This window comes from Nilaparvata lugens, chromosome 1 (assembly GCF_014356525.2).
Source record: "Nilaparvata lugens isolate BPH chromosome 1, ASM1435652v1, whole genome shotgun sequence".
Lineage (NCBI taxonomy): Eukaryota > Metazoa > Arthropoda > Insecta > Hemiptera > Delphacidae > Nilaparvata > Nilaparvata lugens.
This window is the reverse complement of record NC_052504.1, coordinates 95506163-95515989: the sequence shown is the minus strand read 5'-3', so window position 1 is coordinate 95515989 and position 9827 is coordinate 95506163. Positions and strand designations below refer to the sequence as shown.

General features: G+C 34.9%; 1 protein-coding gene across 2 annotated transcripts in view; it reads right to left on the bottom strand.

The window, feature by feature from the left end:
• Positions 1-4020: 4020 nt before the first annotated feature.
• Positions 4021-9827, bottom strand: part of LOC111058725 (uroporphyrinogen-III synthase) — a 33482-nt gene continuing 27675 nt past the window's right edge. The window contains exons 4-6 of one of the 2 annotated variants that reach the window (XM_039419661.1): positions 8912-9099; positions 6443-6655; positions 4021-4610 (exon numbers count right to left, since the gene is read on the bottom strand). In XM_039419661.1, coding sequence (XP_039275595.1) covers positions 8974-9099 — 126 coding nt within the window. In that variant the 3' untranslated portion in view covers positions 4021-4610; positions 6443-6655; positions 8912-8973. The remainder of the gene's footprint in view (positions 4611-6442; positions 6656-8911; positions 9100-9827) is intronic. The other variant, XM_022346287.2, reaches the window with a different exon arrangement.

The following is a 9827-nucleotide window of genomic DNA, read 5'->3' as shown; positions in this document are numbered from 1 at the left end:
GTGGGAAATTTCGATCTTTTCATTCAATCCCATATGACAGGTCAGGATGTATTCAATTAGACAATACAGTCGAACACATAATTTTTGTCAATTGGAATATATCCAGTCATATGGGCTTGCATGAAAAAATTGAAATATCGCACAATCTGGCAACACGGATATTTTCTCAAAGTCTCCACTTATTTTATACAGACTATACGCATAGAGAAACAATAGCATAAGTAGATATCCCATGGTATAGGGCGTTTATGTCGCAACTTTTACTGTTATCTCAAGCCAATAGTCCACGTAGTTCTTTTCCATGCAGCTGTGTGATGCTGGTAGTCTCTCATATTGTGCCGTTCATACACTCTCATCCCAACAAAACAGTGAGAATTGACTATAATCGACAGTAATCGGCTTGAGTTAACAGTAAAAGTTGCGACATTAACGCCCTATACCAGTGGTCGCCAAACAGTCGATCGCGAGCTACCGGTAGCTCGTGGGGTAGTTTTTGGTAGCTCAAAGAAATGCTCGTGCAAGAGAATGTCGTCCAGTTTGATTATAAACACTTTCCCAGTCTGAAGAAAATCAATGACGAGAAAAATCCTCCACAGCACCGCAGCAATAACCAAGAATACGTTACAATTCTTTCAGATTTGAACAATAGTTTGATCAACGATTTCAAGATTTTAAAAGCATATCAAATATTCATCAACTCTCTTTTGTAGAGATCTATGCAGAAGATTTTTCAGTTTGTGTAGTGAAACATTTTGGTGGAGATCAGGCTTCAGTTGAAATGGAATTTGTGGATTTTCAAAATGATCTGTCTCTCAGATCACTTTCTACAACTGGAAATATTTGGCCTCAAGTCCCCAAAGAAAAATATCAAAATATTATTCAAGTTCCATTGAGGTTGAAATCTATGTTCACCTCTACTTACTCATGTAAGGCATTTTATGAAATTCATAAAAAATCGATATAGCAACAGACTGGATGAACATTTAGACAACTGCATCAGAATAGCGGCTACATCGTACACTCCAAACATCAAGAAAATACTTGACGACCAAAAAGAGTTCCACTGCTCTCATTGAAATGTACATTTCAACTTTTTTATACTTTTTGTCATGATATAAGTAGATTTCAACATTAGAATAATGTATCTTTATAGACAATAAAAGTGTGAAAATTTCATTATGCGTACCGGTACCGTACTTTATTTAGTCTAATATTCCATGGTAGCTCACTAGAAGATTTATAAATGCTATTCTAGCTCACAGGTTCATAAGTTTGGCGACCATTGCCCTATACCATGGGATATCTACTTATGCTATTGTTTCTCTATGCTATAGGTCAGTACGGCACCTTAATTCTCCCTGTACGCTAAAGAAAAGACCTAGTGACTTTAAACGCATTCGGACTTGACTAAACAAGTAAGTACTTCTGTGAAAGTGGGATTTGATATCAATTATAGTGAGGTCCACGTTATAATGACAGTGGATAAAGATAGAAGAATAGCGATGCCGATTCTCTGCATTAATTAATTATACTTATACACTGTCAAAAACATAATTGGCATCGTTGTGGACCTAGAAAAGGATAGTACCACCGGCTTCGTCGAATGATTGACAAGGATACCAAAACCAAAGTTGATCAAATACTGTCATTATAACATGGACCTCACTATAGATTATTGACCATCAGTTCAAGATGAGCAGCCTGACACAGGGACAATTGTAGCTTCCACTAGCTGCTGTGGGAACACGGAATTGGAAATGCCTGGGACTCAACTGTTCATGACATTTCCGATTTCGCGTTCCCACAGCAGCTGGTGGAAGCTAATAACGTCCTCTGTGCACACCTTTTTAGACTGAATACTTTAAAATAAATATCATGAGAAATTGAAGGCAGGTGTTCAAGATGTGACCTAGAATACACTAGAAGTGCATTATTTATCACAGGTTTGTTTGTATATTTCCAAATTCTCACAGTCACATGTACAGAGTGTCTGATAAATCACTCCCTATTTCTATACAGCTATAATTTCTTTATTTATGAACCAATTTTGTTAGAACTACATTTGTTAGATAGAGCACTCCTTGAGGTTGTGTTTAACACCAATTTCCATTTGTTTCAGTTTAGAAATGCCCCCTCTCTTGACTGTGAAAGAACAAGCCAAAATAGCAGCTCGTTATGAGTTGTGGGGATCTGTGGTGCGGGTACAAAGGTGGTGGAGGACTGAACGAGGGATCCATGCAACACTGGATGCCAAAAATGTTTAGAATTGTCATTCCAAATTTACAAAATAGCAGCTCGTTAAGAGGTGTGGGGATCTGTAGGAGCGTACAGATATAAGCGCCGCGAACATGAGCAATTCACTTTTAATCAGCCGATGCCAAGCTTTTTATATCTGTATCTTACCGTTTCTGTAAAAATACAGATATAGTCAGCTGATTAAAAGTGAATTGCTCATGTTTGCGGCGTGTATATCTGTACGCACCCTATGGTGCGAGTACAAATGTGGTGGAGGGCTGAACGAGGGATCCATGCAACACTGGATGCCAAAACTGTTAAAAATTGTCATTCCAAATTACTAACAATAGAGAGTGTCTCAGATGCAAGACGTTCAGGAAGACCATCAACGTCAAGAACAGCAGAGAATGTTGACAGAGTTGGTGAAATGTTCATGAGGAGCCCTAAGAAATCACTGCATCAAGTATCTCGTGGCTTCCATGAGTTATTTCTTAAGAATCCTTGCAACAGAGTAACGTGAAATACCACTATCACGAGATCATTGATGCAGTGATTTCTTAGGGCTCCTCATGAACATTTCACGAACTCTGTCAACATTCTCTGCTGTCCTCGACGTTGATGGTCATCCTGATCGTCTTGCATCTGCGACACTCCCTGTTGTTAGTAATTTGGAATGGCAATTTTTAACAGTTATGGCATCCAGTGTTGAATGGATCCCTCCTTCAGCCATCCACCACCTTTGTGCTCGCACCACAGATCCCCACACCTCATAACGAGCTGCTATTTTGGCTTGTTCTTCCATAGTCAAGAGAGGGGGAATTTCTAAACCGAAACAAATGAAAATTGGTGTTGAACACAACCTCAAGGAGTGCTCAATCTAACAAATGTAGTTCTAACAAAATTGGTTCATAAATAAAGAAATTATAGCTGTATAAAAATAGGGAGTGACTTATCAGACACCCTGTATATTTATGTCTAGTGTAGGGGAGTATTAAAAAGTTTACTTCTATCTTATAAGATAAGTTTCATGAACATTCGACAGTTTGATATCGTTCCAATGTTGTTTTATCAAGTTTCCAAGTACGTTGTTTTCATTTCTGTATCCTTGATTTTTTACAACCGCATTTTTTCAAATAACTAGTTGAAACTATTTAAAATTGTCACAACCACTAATTTACTAGAGTTTGATGTAATGGTTTAAGCAAACGAAACTCCGAAACTAATTTAGTTGATTGATAATTTCTCAATTTTTCAAGTGACTATGACAATTTCAAGTCATTTTATCTAATATGAAATTCTATCTCAAAGTAGTTAGTTGAACCTACTTTCCCTACATTACAGAAAACTGTACTTCACATTGAAAAATTCATTCAATTATTATATTTTAATAGTGGATGGTAAGGGCTCTACAGTGTTTCTTTTACAAACAACGATCAAATAAAATTGAACAACTTCGTCAATGAACTTTTAAAAATTAATTCATTCCAATATAATATACATCAATTTTATATCAATTAACAAGGATCATAAAATATTTTAAAGAAAAATAACATAGAGCAAAACCTGAAGTATTTACATTAGGTCATATCTTTTGAGCAAATTCAAAAGATAAAAATCATTTACCATATTTATAAAGAAAAAAACGTAACAATCATTAAAGCTGCATTTACACCAAAGTTATTAACAAAATGTTTATAACTTAATCCTTATAACTTTGGTGTAAACGCAGCTTTACTGATTGTTACGTTTTTTTTTATAAATATGGTAGTTATATAAGATTATAAATTTATAAATATGGTAGTTGATTTTTGGTTTAAACCCAGCTTAAGATAAAATAATAGGGATTGACGAGTGCAAGAGATAAATAAGAATTGGTAGAATACTACTAAAAATAAACTTGGATCCTGATCATCTAAAATCTGAAAATCCTGTACAAAGGAATCAGAATAGAATTTTTATGCCCTCCATATTCGCACGTTTTCGTTTCGCCGATAACCGAGAAAAAGAATTGATTCTTATCAGAGTGTTCACAGATTTGAAACCTGACAACGCGTGAACACTCCCTTAAAACCCAAAGGTTTTCTTTCTCGGTCATTGGCCGAGGTCGCATAAAGTAAAACGCACTTTCAGCGTGCGGTCTCAGCTGATTTTCTATTTTGCAGGTCCAGTACTATCAAGAATAATAAATTAATAATCAAAAGAGAGAAGTTAAATTTCAATGTACCTCCATATCTATGCACCTTGCTACCAGATAATTCAGTCTTTTCGCAGAAATAGTGTAATTGAAAATTTGATTGCAGAAGAGTTGATCAAATGATGCCATCAGTTGAATCCAAGCCATGTTGACTGTTGACCTCTGTCCCAATTTTCAGTCACTGAAACAAATTTATCTCATTAAGTTCAGAAAAGAATAGAAACGAGTCATACATAGAATATACTGTAGAATACAGGCGACCTTAACTTTTGCATTCAAGCATTTTTCACGATGATTAAAAATAACAAAATATTTGTATTATAGTTATATTTATAGTATAGTTATTGTCCCGGAGCTAGAACAGTTGATAAAAATTATTATCTATCCAAGAACTAGACTGAATCTTCCACTCTGTTAAAAAAATGAAAGTAATAATATTTCCAAAGGAGCTCAAAATTTTCGAAAGGCGGTAGGTAGAATTGAACTAATACATAATATCCTATTATATCACGCGATATCCTATTATATCCTATTTATATTTATCTGGTTATGTGTTATTATGTTCAACGGATCTCGAAAACGGCTCTAACGATTTTCACGAAATGTGGAACATAGTAGGTTTATGATATAAAAATTCGATTGCACTAGGTCTCATCCCTGGGAAAACTCGCTGAAGGACATTAAAAAGGATGATTATTATTCATTCATCCTTGGAAAAACAGCTGATAATAATTATTTCACCGTCTGTTGATGATGGAAGTGAATGGAGCGAGTTCATGTGTGTGGGACTGTGTCAAAATTATGACTCAGCTGTTGAACTTTTGTAATCATTCAATCAGGTACTTGGTGCCGGTTGCAAAAAAGCCGGGTTATTTTCAATCCTGATTAATTCCAGTAGATCCATCTTTTTGAAATGGTCTTCTCTGATTTGGTTCACGTGAAATTAATCAGAATTAAAATTTAACCGGTTTTTTGTGCAACCGGGCCTTTGTGAGGAAAATTTTTGCATTCCTCTGGGAATTAATCTCAATTGACTGTGATTAGATAAAACATTTCTGTATGAACATGCATGTTATTATAATTTCTTCTTTGGTAAATTTAATAACTTTTTCAAAAATTGATATTTTCAGAGATTTTTGTTTTACTAAATCAACAATACAATGAAGAATCCATCCTCTAAATCTCATGGATTTATATCTTACCGAATTTGAAATGTTCTGTCCCATAAATTCAAACTTCAGGCGCTCATATCTCAAAAAGTAATGATCGGAAAAAAATGTTTTCCTGAGAAAACTTTTTCATTTTGATAGCTTGATGATATACAAATCGAAAAACTTTGAAAAATATCACGAGTAGAAAGTTTATTTTTAGCCTTTAAAAGAAAAATATATATTCGGATATTTTAAAATTTCCTTTCAATCCTTCAACCTTGATACTTTTTCATCGCTACTGGAATTTCGAGGATGAAATTCTACAAACAATTTTGTAGTTGAATTAGAAATTTAAGAAAGTTGCAATTTTTCACAATTTTGCAACGCGCTGTAATTTTTTCGGATGGAGGGCCAAGTCTCAACTTATTTTATACAATCTATAGTGGGCTAGAACGACTTGTACTGTCACAATTAATTATTCATTAAAAACTAAGATACTTATTAATAATTTAAATAATGAAATGATTTAAAAAAGTGGTTATGACAATTTTGAGTTGTTTTATTCAACATGGATATCTACTACAAACCACAATAAGGCTTGACACACACACCAGTTAGTCAAGACAAGACAAGACATAATCAGACACAATACTTCACATAGTTGCTTTTGACGCAACACACACTGATTAGTCATTGCAATTAGACATGTCTTCATAAGCAACTATGTGAAGTATTGTGTCTGATCATGTCTTGTCTTGTCTTGACTAACTGGTGTGTGCCTAGCCTAACACTTTCTCTACAACACGGAAAGTTTTGTAAGAACCTTGAACATGAGAATAAGAATAAAATTAAGTTTAATCACCTCTGATAATATAATAACAGTGGTGTATTGGGCTTAGGACAAGTCATCTTCGGAACGTGACAATACTTGGATGCTGATTCCACGATTATGATGAATGCGCTGCATTTTTAGTTGTGACACCTTTTGGAGTGAAGTTACTAATCGGAGGAGCATTGTCAAGTTTGATGCAGGCAGCTTTGCGAAGTTTAATGTATCAAAGTATTATTGATTTCCCTGTAAATATAAAACTTGGTTATAAACTTGAAAATCAGACATTTGCAATCGTATAATACAGACTGTGTTCAATGTCATTCTCATGAATTACTTATACACAAAAAACGTTGCTTTTAATTTCGATTGAATTAATACATTAATATCCAATGAGTGAGAATCGAATCAGGCGACCGCACACAGCAACAGATAGATGTTTGTCCACCGCTCGTAACTTGGCTTCTGAGGTCTGAGGCGTAGGGGGGAATAAACGAGTGGTGCCATGTTGTTGACGACTTGGTATTGTGACTACAAACCGTGCTCACTAATAAAGCTATTCACCATTCAGCTTTCAGTTTTGTTTCCGCAGCTGACCGGAGTACTAAACGTCGAAATGTTGTGTTATTTTTTCATTAAGTTAGTAGCCGTTGAACTTGAATCTTAACTCTATTATTTTATGTAACCACTAAAATAGTTAGGATGTAATTTTACTTATAGACCGCTGGTTAAATTACAAATTTGGTGGGATGGAAATTGCTCAATTACATTTGGCGAAGGCAAATAGACCACAGCGTGTTGTGTACTCGCTACCTGGCTCTCCAGTGCCATATGTCACGCCTAAAACTAGATCGACTGCATTTCTTCCAGAGGCCAAGTTACGAGCGGTGGACAGTAATAGTATGGAGACAGACGGAGGAAAAAAATCTGGTGTGGCGCACTCACACAACTTTCCTTGCCGCTATGAAAATTTATCACCTGACCCTAGTGTACTCGCGCATCTCAAGTCTACTATTCAAAGATCTGCCAGCTGGTGACAGGACAATAACGATGGGACACACGAAGACTGCTATCTCTTCATAGTGAATGATTTAATAGACAGTTGCCTACATTTGCATTATTGAAAAAAACACATTTTCTCGAATTTCGAGCTTATTTCTAATTTTAAGTGAAAATGTCACTGAACATTAATTGTAGAGATTTTTATGCTCAATCTTTTCCACTTGTTCAGGTTTTTTGATAAGTTGTATCTGAAGCCTGAAAATTGGGAATCTAAAATCAAACATTGCATGGATGGGGCGGCGCTTCTGAAATTTTTACAGATATGGGACTTGTGGCAGTTGATAGAGCTTATCAATGACTATTTTATGTATGAATTTGATCAAAATTGTTGGAGCCGTTTTCGAGAAAATCGCGAAAACCCTGTTTTTGACAACATTTTAGCCGCCATCTTGAATTGCATTTGATCGAAATTTTTCGTGACGGATCTCATATTGTAAGGACCTTAAGTTCCAAATTTCAAGTCAGTCATTCCGTTGATTGGGAGATGAGATATCGTGTACTCAGACACACATACAGACCAATACCAAAAACCACTTTTTTGGACTCAGGGGACCTTGAAACGTATAGAAATTGGGGTACCTCAATTTTTTTCGGAAAGCAATACTTTCCTTACCTATGGTAATAGGACAAGGAAAGTAATAACATCTGCATGCAGACAAATCCAGCCCGTCTGTGTGGGTTGCGTATTCGAGCAGCTGGGGAGTGATTATTCGTCCATCTGTCTACATACGTTTCTGTGTGCATTTGTCTTAACCTATATTTTCAACACATTACGATACGCTCTTTCTCAGTTTTGAATACAAAAGACGTTTGTCAACATAACATCCTACTCATCCATTAAATGATAGGCTACTTATACTTTCAACAGTAAATATTGTTGATTTATTGATAACAAGTTTTACATTATTTCATGAATAAATGAGAAAGAATTGTACGGATGAAGTAGTTGACAATCTTTTTGTGTTGTAGAGAAGGAGGTATTAGGTAGTTATTAATCATATTAATAAAGAATAAACCTACTTAATATTGTCAAAACCACTCATTATAAAAGTGAGGAGCTAGTTTTGGTTGTTACACTATTATCTCTAGTAAACTGAAAGTATGAACATCGAGCAGTAGAATACATCGTGTAAATGGATCAATATGATTTACATTGTCATATGAACCAATTTTCATGATTTTGTTGTTGGAGTTTAAAGTGTTCAGCTTACTACATATCGATAATGGTGTAGCAGCCAAAACAAGTCTCTCACTTCTTTTATAGAAATAAGTGCTGGGACAATTTCAAGTGTATTTATTTTGGGGAGTCTGGTCCCAAAAGATGTCAAATTATCACTTGATAAAGTAAATGAATAAACAAAAGTTATCCAATAGAATGAATAAATTAAAAATAATATAATATTATAAATTAATGTTTCTTAAATATAATCTCTGACTCACCTAGGACCATCTCAATGCACCATCTTCAATCGCTCAACTCATTTTGCCTAAGATAAAAATGACTAGTCAGCGAAAACAGAAGAGACAGCTTGAGCCAATGCCTCTGGAGTTGGTTTGGAAGCTGTTGCACTCACACTTAAACCATGGTCCAACAATGCTCTCTCAGTGGTAGGTCCAATTGCCACAAACTGTTGACAAAATAAAATTGAATAAATTCATTGAATTGCCAATAGGAACATTATTCATTACTATATTTGATAAAGCGTAACTGTGAATCTCGAAACTAACGTTATCATTATAATTAAAACTTAATATTAGCTGACAAATTCTAATTCAGACTCGATCACACACTATTGTATATCGTGAATATATTTTGTTATCTATCATAACTTTCAAAAATAATTATTTTTCTAAAATAATTTCTATAATTATTTTTTGCTAAATTTAACTGTGATTAAATGACGTCATCAAACAAAACCAGCAACGCTTCGAGAACCAAAGAGAGAAGCGGAAGAATTAATTACTCAGACATCAATTAGCTGATAAATTCAATATAAGCATGTGCAAAAAGACCATATTATAATTATATAGCATCACCATAATCTATGCAAAATAGTGATCTAACCTAGCTACATTTGGACTGTTGTCTAAATTAGAATTGGAACCGTTTTGGGCGTGAGCCTGTGGTACTTTTCTGTAAGTTGTGTCATTCTGAATGATTGAGAAGCCGCGCCTCCTCAGGTGTGCTTAGCCTTAGGTTAATCTGATGCACTATATTTTTATGAAAACTATCCAACAATCAGTATTTACATCTCAATATGGAGGTATGGACTTCCTATGTGCTTAGTTAGTTGTTCAGCAGTTTGTATTTTTAGATATAGTTGAATGCAGCTTGCTGGGAAATTGAATGGTATAC